This window comes from Cryptomeria japonica, chromosome 9 (assembly GCF_030272615.1).
Source record: "Cryptomeria japonica chromosome 9, Sugi_1.0, whole genome shotgun sequence".
Classification (NCBI taxonomy): domain Eukaryota; kingdom Viridiplantae; phylum Streptophyta; class Pinopsida; order Cupressales; family Cupressaceae; genus Cryptomeria; species Cryptomeria japonica.
Window position 1 is genome coordinate 723,653,885 of NC_081413.1, and position 19,662 is coordinate 723,673,546.

The following is a 19,662-nucleotide window of genomic DNA, read 5'->3' on the forward strand; positions in this document are numbered from 1 at the left end:
CTACATCATATGACGACGCATACAATAGAGCGATGGATCTCGAGAGTGAGACCAAAACATCGAAGAAAAAGAAAAAGAAGGATAGCTCGTCCGAGGAGGATGACTCGTCAGAGGAAAGCAGCAGCGACAACGAGGCTGGCAAACGGGTGCAAGCGCTCCAGAAAGACATGGAGCGAATGAGGAGGGAATTCCAAATAATGAAAGCACCGGTCGGACGAAAGGGGACATATGGTGCACTGAGTGCAAAGAGGAGGGGCACACAAAGGGTACTTGCCCGAAGAAGGCATTTTGCGAGATTTGCCAAGTGATGGGACACTCCATCAAGGAATGCCCATACAACATGAAAACCCGAAGTACACAAATGAGCCAAGTGTTGTTCATGGAGCAGGCCACAACATCCGCACCAGCGAGTACGGCCCAGCAAACCAACACAACGACATCATCTGGAGGTTACTGGGACAACAGACGCAGCGGCGGAAGGAATAGCAACAATAACAATAACGGAAGCCGTATCCAGTATGACGCCAAGGGTTGGCCAATTATCCAATGTAGGGCCTGTAATCAGTGGGGGCACTTCGCCCATGATTGCACGAAGGAAGCCACCCCTCAGCACCTCTGCCGATGGTGTGGGCCAGGCGACCATGAGGACGCAAATTGCCCACAGGCAGGGGTTAATCTCCTCAACATTGAGAAGACTGGTGAGAAAGAAATACTGGCAATCACCCGTGCCCAAACGAAAAAGGCCATTTATCCCGACCCTCGTACGGAGAAGGAGAGATTACGGGAGGCAAAGCCCAATATTGAACGTGAGATGACGGCCGAACGACGGGACAACGAGGTGGCGAGTACATCATCCCGTACGGAAGCGGAAAATAACATCATTGGGCAAGTATTGCAGATGGAAGTACCTATAAGGGTAAAGGACCTTCTAGAAACAATGCCACAGTTAAGAACCGCCATTTTTAATTCCATACAAACCACTGCGCAGGCACCTTTGCGTGCCACACGAGTGGAAGTTCCGGTCTGCCCCTCGGTTGACCCAATGTTGTTGGCCTTGAATAGTGGTTGGCATCCTGCTGTAGTAGAGATGGGAATTCTCGAGGCTATCCTCAAAGACACCATCATGGACGGAGGTTCGGGGGTGAATGTACTGCCAGAGGATACGTGGAAGAAGCTGGGGAAGCCAAAACTATGGCCACCCACGTTCAACTTGGTAGGTGCAGACCAACACGGCATCTTGATGGCCTAGCCGGTCACCATCGGCACGCAACCTTTCATACTAGATTTTGTGGTAATCCCACTCAAGAAGAAGGGGTACGACGCCATCTTAGGCAGAGGGTGGCTGGTTACAGCAAAGGTGAACCACGACTGGAAAAAGAACACCCTTTCTATGGAGAAAGGGGGGCGGAAGTACACCATTGATTTGAGGACTCAGGTTGTTGACGAGGAACTGGCATCATCTTCGGAATCGGAGGATGAAGGAAAAGGCGACTCGAGGGACGAAGGATGGGGCTGCAGGGAGCCCAACGACGAAGGGATTCTCAAACTAAGAGAGTGCTCCGAGGATGAGACAAGGTCATTGAACGGGCTCTTCCATTGGCAAATGGAGGATTACGAAATGTTCCAGAGCTACAGGCTCGAAGTAGAGGAACCAGTGCAAGCAACAGAGGAGGTGTACCTGCCGGAATACAGAGAGTATTGGAAGGGAGACGCCCCAAACCTTGATGACGTAGATAATCCCAAGATTATTGGCAACGATTGGAACCCTGTGTGGAATGACGCAGCCGTCAAAATCTTTATTATTCTTCTTTTTCTTATGTACAGGAAGGAGACCGTGGTCCTTGTAGAATTTGTGGTTCCAGGTCTTCGGACGGACATTGAAAATAGATTGGCCACCAATGGGTGCAAATTGAAACCCTACCATGCAAAGCGTGCAGGGGATCCGAGAGGCCGACTGGACACTCGAGAGCCCGGAGGGGGACCCGAGAGGATGGAAGGGGGCTTGAGAGGTTGGGCAGGCGACTTGAGAGGCACGGGACCAACGCGAGAAACTCTTGGGCGAGGAAAACCGAGAAGGATGAAGGGCGATCCCAACGGCATGGGACCCGAGCCTATGACTCTTGACAATTAGATTATAAATAATTTAAAAACAAAACAAAACAAAACCAAACCATCGTGAGGTTGAAAAAAATAAATAAAAAATAAAAAATCTCGCACGCCAGGTGACCGTACGGCATGGAAAAAATAAAAAAAAGGTCGTGGGGCCACCGTAGGTGACCACACCGGCGGTGGAACCACCGTGCGGTGGACACCCGCACGCCGCACTTGAAACTCGCACCACGCAGCCCACGCAAGGAAAAAGGAGGAGGAGGAAACCCCGCGGAGGTGTCAGTGCTGTTGTTGACCGTACGGGGAGGTTGCATGGCCGGGACAAAAAAAAAACGACGACGACCAGATTGAAAAATGATTCGATGACATCTAGAGCCTGGACACTGAAAATATTGGAGTGTAGAAGAAGGGTTTTGACATCATAAAATATCACAGAAATGATGCACGCCATGGACTTTCGTGTGGACCCCATGAGGGGCGCTGCCCCTCGACCTTGTTGGGGCGTTGCCCCAGACCCCGTGGGGGTGCTGCCCCTCGACCCCGCTGGGGGTGTTGCCCCCAGACCCCCAATTTATTTTTGAGCTACAGAATACCACGAGAAGTGTTGTGGTTGTCCGTACTTTGAGAAAGAAGCCTGCAGCTAAGCATTGGCGGGGAAGCCATAAGCCGTAGAGGGAGACGGATTTGGAGGTTGGGAACAAACAGAGTTTGAGGGAAGGCATTGCAGGTCCGCGCAGTTGTATGACACCAGGGAGTTATTCAGTTTAGTTTTTAGCTTTTGGGGAGTGTGATGGAGGATTTGAGGTGTCTCCTAGCCTTTGTACCAACGGGTTGTGGCCACCTCCAGGCAGGAATGGTATGCTTTGAGAAACTTGGAGTAGGTCTCGGCTGGATGTGAGGTTGCCTTGGTGGATGCAGAGAGGGCTCAGGAGGAGCTGACCACCAGGTTGGAGGCAGTACTAGCGTGAGATGTAGCTCAACGTACCCAGGAGTTGGATGTCGAGAGGGCAACGCCAGCGGCTATCGAGGACAAATTGGCTAGGGAGACAATATCATTTGAGTAGTAGTTGGTGGAGGCTGAGACTGAAAAGCGTGATTTGCAGACAAGTTTGGTTTAGGCATAGGAGGATGGTGATGTCGAAGGAAGAAATAATGGTGAAATCTGCACTTGAGCATCGGATGGTAGCAGCCAAGGGTTTTCAGGCGAGGATGCAGCAGGTGTATAAGTTTCGGGCTCGACTGGCGTTAGCAGTTCTATTTAATGTCATCTCTATTTTGTGTTAAGTCGTCCGGAGACGACTTCTTTTCTTTTTGGGGGGATGATGTTGCCGAGAATAATCATTATGTTATGTTGTCATATTATGTTTATGTTGTCGTTGGTAATAATGAGTTACGGCAGTCAGTTAGTTAGTCGTCCTGAAGGGCAATTGGACGCGACGGTTGGTCGCACCCCTTCGGGTATTATATATTGCGTACCTTTCCTTCGAAGTGGATCATGATAGTCGTGTCAAATGTAATGTTATAAGCACTTGATGTACATTGACTGTTGAATTAATATAGAGACTGGTTATTTAATATATTTCCATTATGTTCTGTGCATTTACTTTTTGCTTTAACCGTTTACCCGAGAGGGCAAACAAACATTAAATCTCATTTTGAGATGAATAGGAAAAAAAACAAATTTAAAGCTAAACAAACAAGGAACCAAAAATGACATTGAAAATCAGAAAATAAAACCAAAAAAACAAGAAAAACACTACCTTGTGCTTGAAAAATCTCTCCAAAATGCAGTAGAATCTTCTTCCTCTTCTTCTTGCTTCTTCTTGCTCCTATCACACTTGCAATCACTTTTCTCACCCCTTCAATCAGTCTTCTACAAGTTTTTCCTCCTCTTCAGCTTGCTAGAAAAAAACCAGTCTTTCAAAATCAGAGTGAAATCAACAAAAAACATGGTTACCCCTTAACCCCCAAAAAAGTCACTTTTTTTTTAATTAAAATTTTAAAGATTGCATTTACGTGGGGGTGACGGGAGACATCTCCACGTCTCCTTGGGAGACGTGGAGACGTCTCCCTGTCTTCGGAGGCGTTTGGGTGGTGGTGGTGGGACGGCGAGGGACGTCACATCCTCGTCCCCCCGTCCCAGAGACGTCCCCGTCTTCGAGACGCGGCCAAAAAGGGGGGGGGGGGGATGTCCCCGCGGAACACTGCAAGTTTTGTAATGTCCCTTCCTCAGACAGTCCAGTTGGCAGCATGTGTTAGCCTATAATTAGGGTTCCCGTGGGCTAATGTGGTGGATAGGGAGCACATTTGAGGGTTTGGTGATCTTCCGAGGAGTATTGGAGACGTTTTGGGCATTTTGGGGTAGTTTCCTATTTTTTTGGAGGGTTCCTATTTTTTAGGAGTAGACTGCTAGTTGACTGTTTGACCAACAAAGGGGCTGAGGAGCATAGCAGAGTGGCTTAGGAGTGTTTCTCATCGATTTGAGACAGTCTCCTGATTTTTAGGAGCATCCCTACATTTTGGGAGGAGACTGCCACATCCAATCATCATACAGGTGACAGTATTCGGTTTTTAGTTTGGAGTCCAGGTGATAGATTTATGAATAAATCTGGAGTAAATAAATTACTGTCTAAAGTTTGATTTAAATAAAATTAAAGTGATTTAATTTAGTCACTTTATGTTATAATAAATTATAATAAAGGGGTACCCCTTGTGCCATGATGCCTAAGAGACACGAGTTAAGTTGTTTTTAAAAACAACTTAATTCTTTTAATAAAGGGAGTCTAAGGGGGTCATACAGCTTGAGGGAGACATAAGGGAAAGAAATAAAGCTAATAAGAGGATGAAATAAAGTTTAATAAACTTTATTTAAATAAAGCCTTGCAACTGTAAAATTGAATTAGGGTTTAGAGTTGTCAAAAAGACATGAGGAGGCTCCATTCATTCATTTTTACAATCAGGTTTTTGGGAATTATGCTCTACAACACATTTCAGTAGCACAGCAGCCTTGAGGAACGAAAATTCCTTGAAGACAGGTGGATTTGGACAATACCCCAATTCACAAATTGGAGGGATTCATTCAAAATTCCTAATTGTGCTTCAATTCAGTCTTATTCAATAGTTTAGAGAATTATTTGCAGATTGGAGAGGGTTTGGGGACTTTAGAAGGCAGCCATACCTTCATTTGCAGCAGCCGTACAACTTCCATAGGCAGCCATACCATTTGCAGCTTCCCCACTTTGCTACACTTGTTCAATTCAGCCTATTGAGGGTTTAGATTTCATGGATTCTGATCAGCAGCACTACATATCAGTATTTCAATAAATTCAGCAGGCGATAAGAGCACATTAATCATTCATTTATTGAATTTGCTAGTAGATGGAATAATCCTGCCTGGGAGCCAAGTGTGGAATTCAGTTTTCTCCAGGAATTGTTTTTGGTAATTATTGTTAGGATAAATAAAGCTCATTGGAGCCACTTCCAGCATTTGGGTGTTCTTAGATTGTATTCTGCTTCAGTTTCCTTGATAAACCACATTCCACACATGGCGTAGGACTCCTGGTATGCAATTCTTGTCTTGGTGAAATACATTCCTCAATTCTGAAATTATCGTTTTGCTGCTCCAAAATTTAGAATTCTGAGCTTTATTATCAGTCAATTATATTTCAGTATTTTAAGTTGAAAAGTATTATATATCTGGTGTATAATTCAAGTCCAAGAGCTGTTCAATCATTGGCATCCTAAAACGCATCGAAACCACTTGAAAACTATACTAAAACCTCAAACCAGCAGGATTAAAATTCAGAAAAAATTGTATCAAAATTGGTTCGGGATCTTTCAAGTTTTATCAAATCCTTACAACCTGATCAAATGAGCACAATGTGAATTCTGGAATGAGTCCATGCAATAGGCTGAATGGGATTTCGTCCACACAACTGAGAAACTCCAAAGGTTTCTGTCCTCAGATTTCCTATAAATGAAAGCCAAAGCTCTCAAGCTTATCAGAGAGAAATAAAAAAAGCCAAGTATATGCAAATGAGCTCCCAAGTGCCTTTTTATAAAGTTTTCTTCCCAATGTTCTAATTAGGGTTTGCACATTTTAAGTTTAAAGTGACTTTTCTTATTTTATATCCATTTCTCCTAAAGCATCATTAAAATTCACTTTATAAAATAACTTTTATAAAGTCACTTAAATATCATTAATAACATTGAAGTTAATTCTTTGATTTAACTTTAATAATAACATTATTTTAAATTAATCACTGAACCATGATAAATGCAAAGATCAAACCATGGTAATAATCCACCAACATTCCCAATAAAGTACACTACCAATTGATCATGATGGTGAACCCTTGTGACTTACTATAAATAGTAGGTGTGGACAAAAGTGTCCAAAAAGAGCTCTGGAACGTACACAAAAATTGCTGACTAAAGATGTTGCATGTTGAAGCTGGGAGGAGACTGAGCTATGACTAGCTGTCGGAAATAGCGGTTACTATAAATAGTAACTGCTAAAAATAGCAAGTCAGCCTAGACTCCCAACTGACCAAACAGTGTTGAAACTGACACTTAATAAAAATAGTAAGCCTTAGATGAGTTGTCCAAAATCACCCCAAAAGTGTGAGACAACTCCAAAACATTCTCTGAGAAACTGGAAACCTCCAAGAATAGGCCAACCCTAACAAAATTGGGAGGCGTAAAAATGGGGACATTACAGTAGTGTATCCATAATTAAGTTGGTGTTGGTTAACAAAATTGTCTTTATGTATTTTGTGTTTTCAACTCGATATGCCCTATTTGATAAAGACAACAGTTGGGGAAGTTTATTGGATTATTAACTTACCTTTGAATTTTAGAGGTACAACTCCCTCTTAAAATTAAATTTCTTTTTTGTTGAAATAAAAATTGATGGTATGCTTTTTACTAGAAAGCAGAAAAGGCTTTTTAAAACTTATTCACATTGTAAAGAGAAGTATCAATTAGAAAAATTAATATTTTTAAATAAATGAACTAATAGGATCCCACAAGGCAATAATTAGAACATAGGCTAATTTGTCACCTTGAGGAGTAAATGATTTCCTTAAATACGTAGAGATAATTATCACACTCAATAGAAGAATAGTAATGCGATAATCACCTATGGCACACAGAATAATATATTTCTTGTTCCCTAAGTATTTGAAATTGTAGGCTCATAGACTTAGTCAATTTTCTAAAAATTGGTAAATTGCTCCTTTCTATCTTTATCTTACTCAAGAATAATTAACCTCGTAAAGTTTTTGGTTACATATTTAAACTTCTTATTGTAACCGAATAACAATACTTCTAAAAGAGTCCGAAAACACTTAAAACTTTACATTGTATTCACGTTATAGATAAATTAACTAATCCTACACACTCGTTTATTGTTTCTTCCCAAGTGGTCAAATCATTTTTCAAAGAAGTGATCATATCACAAGATTGCAGAAAAATGTTATGGAAAATGGAGGTAGAAAATGGCGTAGTATTTGTTGGTAGAAGTTGTTTCACTTGACAGGCACAAGATCCAAACTCAATGGATCTTATATCATGATTCATGATGCTGTTATAATAATACTTGGGCATTTGAGTTTGCATAGTGCTTTTTGGCAAGATTTGTTTCCCTTGACAAGAATAGGATGTAATCTCTATGGACATTACACCACAATTCATAGCGTTAGCATGTGATACTTGAGCATCTGAGTTTTCATTTGTTTGAGGGCAAGAAATTATGTCAAGGAATGTTCCTTTTCAGGATTAGATCCATGGATAATACCTCTATAGTATCCCCCTTTCTTGTAGGCTAAAGGATAGAGCAAATAAAATAAAAACAATAATATTTTAAGTGGGCTAGATCATTTTGTTTTCCAAAGGGCAACTTAAAATATTACTTTGGACCAATGTAATATTTAAGATGTGCTTTTTATACTTTATTCAAAATGTATTTTGAAAAGTAGCATTTGAATATAATTTAAAAGCATTCTTCAAACACTTCATGGGAAAAAGCAAAATAGGTAAAAATAAAATAAGATCCTATAAAAGAGAAGTCAAGGTTCACATCAGCTTATCACTTATCATTTGCATTTTCAAATACTTGTCAGAGATCAAGCTTTGTGTTCATCTTTTCATCCAAAGACAAAATTCCTTGGTATTTCAAAGATCTTGGAGGAGGAAAAACCTCTTGATTTCCAAGGTTGGATTTGAGGATGAAAACCCTCTTGTCAATAAGAGGTGATTCCACTTGGGGATCACATTTGTGCTTAAAAAATTGAAAGTATATTTTAGCTTGCTACTATGTTGCTATAGTGAATTATTGAAGAATTCAACTTGTGAAGGATTGGATTGAATTTTGCTTGCAAGCAAAAACTTGTTATATCTGATTTTTAGAATTACTAATAATTTAGTTGCTTATTTCTATCATTACCACGGAGTGTCACATTGAGGAGGGTTTCTAGAAGTCATTGGCATGTTTTGCTACTGTTTGCCAACATTTTTTCTTGCCATTTTGTAATTTTTAGAGTGCCAAATTGGAAAATAAGTATTTGCTACTGTTCACAAATATTAGAATTTTTCTAAGGTCTTCCTGTTGTAACAGCTACCATAATCAGCATGTTGGTCTTTATTAGTCAAAGAGTTAGCCTTTCCATTGGATCTGAGCAATTCGATATTTCAAGTGGGTTATTTTTCTTTCCAATTTAGATCTATGTGTAATTATTGCCCTAGTGTTCCATACTTCTGTTCTTCCACCAATCAACAAACATATTTGATATCTGTTGCTGTTTCAGGTTTTCGTACTTGTCCATATACATAAATCGGCAAGCACATTGGTTGAAATTGGTCATCTACAAGTTATATCTGTTGTTGTGATGTATTGGAAGGTTTATATCAAAATACGAGGGTTTGATTAATAATTTTACAGCCACTTGGAGTTGTTATGAGCATTCGGTTTCCTTTTCAGTTTGTTGTTGTAGTTTTACTCTTGTTTGACAAATTAGTAAAATACAAAAAAATTGCATGTTTTCATGTTGATCCCAATCCAAAATATTACATCTAGACATATTTAGATGCCTAAGCCATTAAACTCCTCATTTTTTTTTTGATCGGTCAAACTCATATTTTAAATGTGTAAGAAATTACTAGCACCATTGACTGGTTTTGGTCTTTTATTGATATGATTTTAATTAAGTTATTTATCTCTTGAAATATTATTTTATCTTACACATTGAATTTGTTAGATGTTTGCATTGATGTGTATTCTTTTCTGTTGTGTATTGTTTGTTTGACAATACCTATGTTCTTATAAGATTTTTTTACATCAATTCATTTGCATTGTTTCTACAACTGAGGTTGGAGTTCTACTTATCTAGGCAAAATGACCTCATTGAGGAAGCTTCTATTGGTTGGGAATCCTTTGCGAACCATACGAAGGTCTGGAAATCTTCCAATGTCTCTTTGCTTTCAATATTTTAATTCATATAAAAATGTGATGAGATTTGTGTTTGCTCCATGTTTCTTTTGTAGTTCGTTGGTTCTGGGTCCTACCCAAAAATTGCTTGAGTATCTTCGCAGTAGGCTGCCCACAGATGAAGGTATGTTATGTATTTAGAGTTATTTGTGAGTTTACATATGTTTTATTTGCTGAATTGTTTCTAACTTTTGGACATCTTAAATTTTGAATGTTAGCACAAACTTGATTCCTTTTACAATTTGAATTTGGTGATGGTGGGTTTTTAAGTCTATAAATGTTTTCTTCTTCTTTAAGATCTTTGCTAACATGTAGACTCATGGAAGCTCTTACTTGATATGTCCTTTTTATCCAGTTAACAAGACCATGTTATAATTTGAGTTATATTTACAATACAGAAGCCAAATCAAATATTGCTTCTTCATCAAATTTGTTTGGAGTTGATAATAATGATTGCATTGCCATAGCTTCTCGACAGGCATTATCTTCAAAGGTTTGTGGTTGGGATTCTTTTTCACTGGGTTTAAGGTTCTATTCCACTGGCATTGGAATATGACATGAGATTCTAGAATTAGTATGAAATATGATGACTTACTTTGCCATTTGGCATTCAATTTTCCTGGAATAGGCATTATTGATTAGTGGGCTTGGCCTGGAAAGCATACCATCTGCAGCATGGGAATTGGGAGAACTAGTTATGTTGGATGTTTGTAAGAATGGAATCAAAGAGTTGCCAAATGAGCTTTCAATGTGTACTTCACTTGAGGTAAGACTTGTATGCTTTTTTGGGACAAAAGATTTGTAATACAGGTGTGCAATATGAATACTTGCTTTACAGGTTTCTTTTCTTCATCACTTATTAAAACATTCAAAACATCTCTTCCTAAATTCAAAACTTGAGAGATTTTCCGATTCCTTCCAAAACTAAATTCCTTTCCCACTGGAATTTAAATAGTTTTACATAACCAAATTTTTTTACTTGGATAATCATAACTATGATTAATTGGGATACTGTAATTAAATTACATCTTTCTAGGAGCAACCTTGCCGTCTGTTGCTGAAGAAAACATCAGCAGGAATAACTTGGTCTTCTGTATCCAAATACTACAGAAAAAGTAACAATTCGAGCTCTTGCGTTTGAGGAGCATATGACTGGAACAACATCACCTCTTGTGCCCAAAGAGCACACATAGAGGAACAACTTGACCTCTTGTATTAAATACCATACTACCATGAACAACTTTGTCTCCTTTGCATGAAGTATTCTCCATCACTTACAATTGAGCCACTTATGTTCGAAGAACACATGTCCAAACAATTCGGCCCTTTTATTTGAAGAACACCACTTGAGACTTCTTTTTCTGTGGATGCTTATAGAGCTTTAAAGAGAATGTTATGCAATTCAGTCAGAAAGTTATGAATTGTCCCACTTTTACTTGCATCCAGTGACGGAGTACAAAGCTGCTGTCTATAAGATGTGCACAAAATTCCTCAAACTCAGTAACCAAAATATGTCTTTTCTGACACGAGTAGAGAGCATCACCAAATCACGGTTTGTTTCAGAGGAGGTATAATCTGAGTGCTCATCCAAAAGAGCGACTACGGACCACCAGATACTAAGAAATTACTTCACTAGCATGCTAATATTCATCCTATTGACTATCCTGACAGGCAACTTACGTGGAAGGAAATACATATGGAATTTAATGCTCTATTTCCCATTCTTGGGACTTAGTAATCATGTCAGGAATACATTGCCCAATACATTTTCAGTATCTCTTGCACAATTTATAGGGAGTGTATGTTGACTATTTGAATCTGCAGCTATTTTTTTGTTAGAATTCAATTCCTCGTATTTGTAGGAAGGAATATTTGAAATCAGCATTAGAGTGGCTCTATATTGAATTCTTATAGTTCTATCAATGAAGAATAAAATCTCTTAATTCTTCTTCGTCCAAGATATCACACAATGGAGGAAATCATTCAATTTGTAGTAAGTCCCAATTTTTCAAAACATGCGAGAAAAATATCAGCTAAAAATAGGAATATTAAGTATTCCCTTTAATTGACAAGGTTAATGCCAAACACTTGCCCTTGGAATTCTGTTTGTTTTTTCTAACCCTTCTTACAAAGGAAAGTTTGTAATTGCTATTGGTCTAAAATACCTGGGTGCAACTATTGTGGTATGGACAGAATTTCAGGTTAAAAATAGGTTGCTTACTGTCATTTAGATGATTTACTTTGTGTATATAATTGAATGATATGTATAAACATCCTTGGCATTTGTTTTATATTATTAAAACTACTGTAATTTTAATGCATTGGTGATGATAAGTCTTATTACTTTGTGTTATCAGGTAGGTTCTGTATAAAATTGTGAGTTCTAAATTTACATTATAGAAAAGAAGCAGACATTGTTTAAAGATGTCATATATGACGTTCAGCTACTAATCTTGCTTTGAAATGGTAGACATTACTTTTGTCAGATAACAGGATAGAGAATTGGCCTGGTGCTGTAGTTGCAAGTCTTCCCAATCTTCAGTGTTTAAAGCTTGACAAAAACCCACTTGCCCAGGTAATTAATGATCTAATCTTACAGTGCTCATGTTAGAACAATAGAAATGTTTTGGAGACTTTTTTATTTATTTTTGATCTTGGTCATAAAGTGTCTTGTTTTTATTCTGTTCATGCTTTCATAAATCATTGTTAGATTTGCACCATCTCTCTTTATTTGGATTAGCTGATAATTTGGTGCCTGTCTAGTAGCATTCCATTACACGGCATTGAGATGGTGTGGCAAAAGTGTATCTGGAATTCAATTATTTTTGGTTTAACTGTATTGTCCTTACCAAAATATTTGAACACACTCGCAGTTTTTTGATGGTTCAACTTGCAGGCACTTTGAAAAACAATTTGCAATCACAGTTTTCTTCAATATTCTGAGTCTTATTGATTTCAAACAGCTGTCATTAAATTCCAGTTACATAAATATTTTCACAAACACTATTCATTCAAAAAGTAATACATGAACATTTTGTCAAACAATTGGCAGGGATTAAGGAAATGCTCATATTTGAATGAATTCACAGTTTACGAACTCCAAAGGTGATGAAATACAGCTACAGAATTTATGGTGCAGTCCACACACTTGAGAAAAGCTAGGAAGAGGATCCGAGCCCTTATATATATATATATTTGTATTAACATTTCACAAGAAAAGTCGCCAACTGCTGTTTATGAAGATGAATGGTTGACTGAATTCGTAACGGCAGTTCAAATAATTTCTGTAGAAAATAACTTCAATATGGATTTGGTGTTTATGAAACTTGAGTAATATAAACTGGAAATGTTCAAATAACCAATATTAGCAGTCTGACTTGTTCTAACAGCTATGATATTTTGATTTCAAGAATGGACTGTGAGATAAAAAGATGGACTTAAACTCTGTCTATGACATGCATCTAGCATCTAGACCCTTACGCTCTCTTCCCATATTAGTGTGACCCTATCAACAAGAATAGATCTGAAGCTTGTATTGGTGCTGCTCTTAAGACTGCTTGAACTGCAAATAATTTTCACTTCATAGTATGCTATACTTGGTGGCTAAGTCACCCCATTTGAATTCGAATTCATGTTCAGCAACAATAAAATTCGGATGAAGTTCCACAAGGGCAAAAAATTCGAAAAAAAATTCGACATTAAATTTGTCATTAATTTAAAATATATTAGTATACAGTAATAAGATAATATTAGTATACTAATATATTTAAATATGCCTTGTAAAAATAAATGTCCAAGCTCCAATGCCATTAGAGGGTGTTTGCCCTAGCAATTTTTTGTTGTATGCAAAGCATCTTCTATTTCATTACTTTTGTTTCATCCATATGGAAATGTCATTTTTATCACCAACCTCGATGCACCTTCAATATTTACAACGTCTTCATAATTAGGTGATTTATTTCACTTTACTTTGTCAGTTTTTTAAATTTTTTTATATGTGATTAAATTTTGTGAACATGCCATAAAGTATAAGCACCTATGTTCCACAGGTTATTGGAGACAAGGATGATAAGGGATCGCAGGATGCATTTTGGGGATGATAGCCCAAGGGGCCATTTTTTGGGAATAACAAATGACAACTAGTTATAGATATTATATAAAAGGAACGACATATAAACTGCTGATTTAAAAAAAATTATAGTATTTGTTTTTGAAATTTAAAAACCTGTGAACTTGTCTCTAATTTTGTTGTCCTGGTGTGAGGTCCAACTACTGCAACCGCTCTCAACCTCCCTCTTACAGTCTTTGATGCCACATATCATGTTTATGTGGACTATTTTCTAAACTTAAATGAAAATGCAATGTACGAGGTAATACTAAAATCTGATGTAGTGAGTAGCTGCTTTTATATAGGATCCATACATAATATGTACATGAAGAGTATCGGAATTATAGGACTTAACTATACCCACTTTCTAACAAATAGTCAAAATGACTTTAGACCTTGTCAGTATTTAAGTGAATTGACCCATTGTATTAAACCACTAAGCAATTTTACACTACATTGGGTAAATTTTTTTATTGTGGCAGGGTGTACATTCTGTAAGGGGTGTAAAACATGCAAAGTATGCAACACCAGTTCTGTTTGTTTGTGTTTCTAACTTTCTTGGTTCCCAGGGATTGTCTTTGTGATTAAGTTCTAATTCAAATAGCTGAAATGATAATGTATCCTTTGACAGTTGTTCTTTTCAAGTTGACACAATTTTTGATAATTATAAGGTATGTGTTTTGGTAATGACAGCTCCCACAAGGTGCCTTTGTAGCAGTATCAAGGCTTAAGATTCTAGATTTGAGTGGTATTTCAGGTCCACTGCCGGAACCTCCTGCTCTATCTGATATGCCCGAATTGCAAGAGTTATATTTGAGGTCTGATTTGGTTTTACTCCAGTTCATATTCACAATTTTTGTTAAGAAAATTCAAGTATTTAACTCTACATGAATTTGACGTTTTCCTATCAAGTGTATCTTGAAATCATTTCCTTTAGTTTCAGGCATATGTATTTACAAGAAGTCCCTTGTAATTAAAGGAACCTAAGAGAACTTTATGTTCTTGATTTAAGCCACAATAATCCTTCAGAATTTCCAGAGGCATGTATATGATGCCTGCTGAATGTATATATATCTCAAAATTGCTTTCTTCATTGCAGGAGGATGCATTTAAAAGAAGTACCTTTTGATTTAAAGAACTTGAGACAATTGCGCATTCTTGATTTAAGTCAGAACTCTCTATCTGAAATTCCAGAGGTCTATTTTTAATACCTCTTGAATGTTAACAACATAGAAACATTGTTATTATAATGACAAAATTTGGGTTTGTTTTGATGATATGCTCTCTGTATCATGTGCCATTTATTGCTGTGATAATTGCAATATCAAAGGTTATCTAATATATTGTACTTATTGACAGAGTTTCCAGCAGTTAACGTGTCTTGAGGAACTTGATTTATCTGACAACAACATTACAATGCTTCCCCCAGAGCTGGTTGTTCATTTTTACTTTCCTCCATGTGTTTACTTCTGTTTACTATTTTCTATATATTCTGCCTTTGTTTCTTCAGTTGGTTAACAGTAAAATTTCCAGAAACCCTTGTTATTCAGAATGTCATGCTTTCTTGTACCATGTGTTCTTATGTTAGAAACCACAATTGAGGAGCAGAATAGGGATAAGTATACTAAGATACTTGTATATTTAACCTTTCTTGAATGCTGGAAACAAACTCCAAAAGGACTTTAAAAAGCAGGTAACAACAAAGTTCAAACAACTCACTGATAAGATGTCATGTAGATTAAAATTAAGAGAATATTTATTTTTACATTAAGAAGAGAACAACTAAAATTCACAAATTGCAGCATAGTTTTCTGTAATTGTATTCCCAGCAAATTCCACTGGACTCCAGTAGATTAGTAGTTACAATGTGGCATTCAGTTTCCGTTAAGCTTTCTATTGCATGGTGTCCATTGGGGTAAAATTATCCAAATCAGATAATGAAAAAAGAGAGCATTTTAGGATGGCTTCCTTAGTATGCAGGGAAAGTGATGAAGTAAAAGATGCAAACTTTAAAAACAAAAATCTGCATTTCAAACTGGCAATGAATCTTAAATGTCAATTACACACAATGAATTTGTTATCTTATTTGAATATACAATTTTCCTATCACTTGACCATGTCTGAGAAGAACACAGGAAATACTGAGAGAGAGGGGGGGGTGTGAATCAGTATTTCAAAACCTTTTAAACCAATTAACTGAATGAAAACATGAAGAGCAACCACAAAACATAAAGACAAGATTTCTCGTGGAAAACCCTTTTGGGTAAAAAACCACAGCATCAAATAGCTTCCATTAACTTAAATGGGCACCGACCCAGATAACAAAGGAACAATCAGCTTGCTGAGATCACCAACTCTTTGAAGAACACACTTGCAAAGTGAAGCACCGACTCCACCTGAAAGAGGCACCAACCTCAAACTCTTCAAAAATAGCTTCTTCAAAACAAGAAAATTACAGTATCAATCTGAACATTTGAAATTATACCAGCAACATCTTCAGAAAAATAATAATCCTCACATAGACTCAAAAAGTCACCATGCAAAGCAAGATGCTACCCCCGGCGTCCAGTTAAACAAACTCCTACTGCCTGTTCTGCAAGATTCCAACTCTCATTTCTCAGAAAAAGAAGCTGTTCATTTTGAACTTTAGACCCAGTCCTCTTCCATTTTTTAATATAACAGACAGCAATGCACGTTCTATTTCAAAAAGAACCTCACAATACTTTCAAAAGGGATTACCCCACATGCATAAGATATATTTTTTACCAATAAGCCAACAACATGTAAACAATAAAGTCTCACGACTTGAATCAACAGGTGGAAATTAATTTTCCACAACTTAGCAACATGGAGAAAATAAAAATCCGATGCCTATAAACCTCATCTCCACTATTCCCCCTCTCATCATATTTTTCTGCCTGCATTTTTTCATTTCAGCTCAGATCCTTGAAAAAATGCAACACCTGATGATTATTACTTTTTACTTTCTTATGCCCGATAATCATACCCTCAGAAAGAAAAAACGTTAGTATCTGTTTTTTCAAGCCAAAGATGTTACAGCTGTTTATAAATCATTGAACACCCACTTCTGTTCAAAAGCATGAGCTGTCCATTAAAGAACATCTACAAATATACATCTATTGGTTGAAATAACATGGCTTCACTTAACTACTGAAAAATTTGCCCTTTTTTTAAATGTTCGCTATTCAGAAAAATTTACATGTTAATCTTCTAGCTCCATACTGTAAACCAGAAAACAATTCAATCTGTGAAAAGCTACTGCCAGAAAGAAATGCCCAGCAGTTGAAGAGACACGTCATTAACATCGTTTCTGACAAACATACATCCCAGCACTCTATCTTTCTCTTACATATTTAATAAGAGATAGTCATGTGTCAAGCTACGAACTTCCAACACCACCATCTGTCGTGTCTTTTTGTAATGTCCTCACTCTGATAATAGAATTTAATCATAAAATTAAAATACAAAAGAATAAAAATAAAATAAAAATAAGAATATAAAAGTATATAACTTAGTATAATTAAGTTAATGAATGTTCGAAAGGCATGAAATGATAAGTTGTGACTGTTGTTGTGTAGCAGCAGGAGATCTTTCTCCATTTAAATAAATCCATGTATGAGGCCGACCCTTGTGTGTGGTGCCTCCACTTAAATAATAATAATTCATTTCTATATCCTTGTATTAGGCCAACTTAAGAGAATTTAAACAATATTTTATTGTAGCCGACTTGACAAGAGGTCGCACCATTTATTATTGAAAAGTCGTCAATCTTGAGACCAAAGAGGCACCACAAATTGTATATAAGGATGGCGATCCTTATTCATTTGATTATCCAATTCAATTGAAGTCAGATCCAACACATTGAAGAGCAGTTCGCACTCAAGGAGAATATCGATAATCTTCAGCATATTATCATATTGCTTCAGATCAATATTCAGCAAGGAGATCTACATTTGCTGTATTTTGCAGCTAGGAGAAGTGCCCTTATTCATCAGTAATCGACCTTGAGTTTGACCACATTGTAAATGCAGATTTCTGTATTATTTATACAATAATATAAGAGATATTATTGGTTGGGTTTTTTCTCCCTCGAGAAGGAGGGTTTTTACCAGAATACTTGCTGTGTTAAAGTGTTTATCATTTCTGTATTTCTACTTATTTTGTTGGCCAGTTGGTCAGCACCTCCTTGGGGTTCGTGACATGGCTTCCTCCCACCTCCTGTGGATCCTTGTCTCTGGCTGTTCTCCCGTTCACTGACAACTCGAGCTTTTGGCGTAACGGCAGCAGTGATTCCAACAATTGGTATCAGAGCGCTGGGTTACGAGTTCAAATCCCAGGAGGTCACCCTGTAGTCTCCTTAAAAGAAGTTCGTGAAACCCTAGTCGGTGCTGAGGGGGGGATTGTTGTCCTGTCGGTCAGCACCTCCTTGGGGTTCGTGACATGGCTTCCTCCCGCCTCCCGTGGATCCTTGTCTCTAGCCGCTCTCCTGTTCACTGACAACTTGACCTTTTGGCGTAACGACAGCGGTGATTCCAACAATTTTCACATCTGATCATAATACCAACAGTGATTCCCCCAAATATGAGGTATAAAAAGGAGAAGAGAACTCATTCGAAGGGGGGATAATTTGTGAATTGGAAGTGCAGATCTGATTTAAATAAGAAGTGTAGATCTGATTGTCTCTTCCCAAAGGGGATACATGATGAAGAGGTGTGATCTCTCCCTCACATTGAGAGATATAAAGGAAAGGAATCAAAAGCATCCAGTGACATCACCATGTATGCTTAATATATGAAGCCTAATAATGTTCTTATGCAAAATTTAATAGTAATATTTATATAGACTGCAATATGTATGTCAGTCATAATATACATCCATAGTACAAAGTGATATTGTCATAACTTTGTCCTGAGTCATAATCTATTCTAATCCTTCTATTCCCCAAGGGAGATGGGTGCTGTTAGGGAGGGGTAGGGTAAATCCGCTCCAAGGAAAGAGCCCCAAGGGTGAATGGACTGATATTCCTAACATCTGTTGTGAATTAGGGAGGTGGTGTCAAGCGCCCTAGACAAGCCAATGCCCTCTTCTGGGAGTGAAAATTAGAAGGGTTTAGGATTAGGGCTAGGGAAATGACAATCTAAAGTTGTTTTATGAGCAACTTTAACTATTTAGCCTGGAATAATGTAATATAATAGGTAGTAATATATGTTGCTCTTTGGGAATTGACAACCTCCTAATAGGGGACATTACACTTTTCTCATAACAGAACCAAAAAGAATAATTAATAAATAGAAATGGTCTAGTGTTTAAAAAAAGAACCGAAGTCTTTAGAACTCTAAACATGTATATGATTATAGGTATGCACAAAAATGATTGGCAGGTGTAAGGTCAAAAGTCCACAACCTTTGCCAACATCCAATATGATTTGATAAGAAAAGACCTTAGAAAATCCATCAACTAGCATTGAGTAAATCATCCTTTGAAGATTCAACAACTATTAGAATAATATTAGATTATTTGCCTTATAATGTGTAATGTCCCCTTTTCTAGGCGACATGAGATGAATAGGGGTTGACCTATTATTTGAGTTCCCGTAGGTCAATGGTATGGTTATGGGACTCATTTCGAGGGTCATGGAGCTTTGCAAGGGCTCTGTGAGTCGTTTTGGACCTTCAGACGACAATTCCTACTTTTTAGGGAAGTCTCCTATTTCTTAGGGAGAACTGGCAGTTGACTGGATGACCACCCGGGGACCAGGGAGCAGAGCAAGATCCTTTTGAGCAGTTACAGGTGTTTGGAGAGGTTCCTATTTTCTAGGGTGAGTCCCTACTTTTTAGGAGGAACTGTCAATTGGCCTGTAGGACTCGGGCAACATTAGTGATCACTGTGCTTTAGACGGAATTCAGATCTGAGTCGCGGATTTCATTTTATGAATAAA

At 37.7% G+C, this 19,662-nt stretch overlaps 1 protein-coding gene across 1 annotated transcript in view; it reads left to right on the top strand.

The window, feature by feature from the left end:
• The window catches only part of LOC131067432 (plant intracellular Ras-group-related LRR protein 6), a 170,858-nt gene that overhangs the window by 139,759 nt on the left and 11,437 nt on the right, over positions 1-19,662 (top strand). The window contains exons 12-19 of the mRNA XM_058002438.2: positions 9,498-9,558; positions 9,652-9,719; positions 9,994-10,088; positions 10,224-10,361; positions 12,066-12,170; positions 14,397-14,521; positions 14,803-14,899; positions 15,063-15,137. Coding sequence (XP_057858421.1) covers positions 9,498-9,558; positions 9,652-9,719; positions 9,994-10,088; positions 10,224-10,361; positions 12,066-12,170; positions 14,397-14,521; positions 14,803-14,899; positions 15,063-15,137 — 764 coding nt within the window. The remainder of the gene's footprint in view (positions 1-9,497; positions 9,559-9,651; positions 9,720-9,993; positions 10,089-10,223; positions 10,362-12,065; positions 12,171-14,396; positions 14,522-14,802; positions 14,900-15,062; positions 15,138-19,662) is intronic.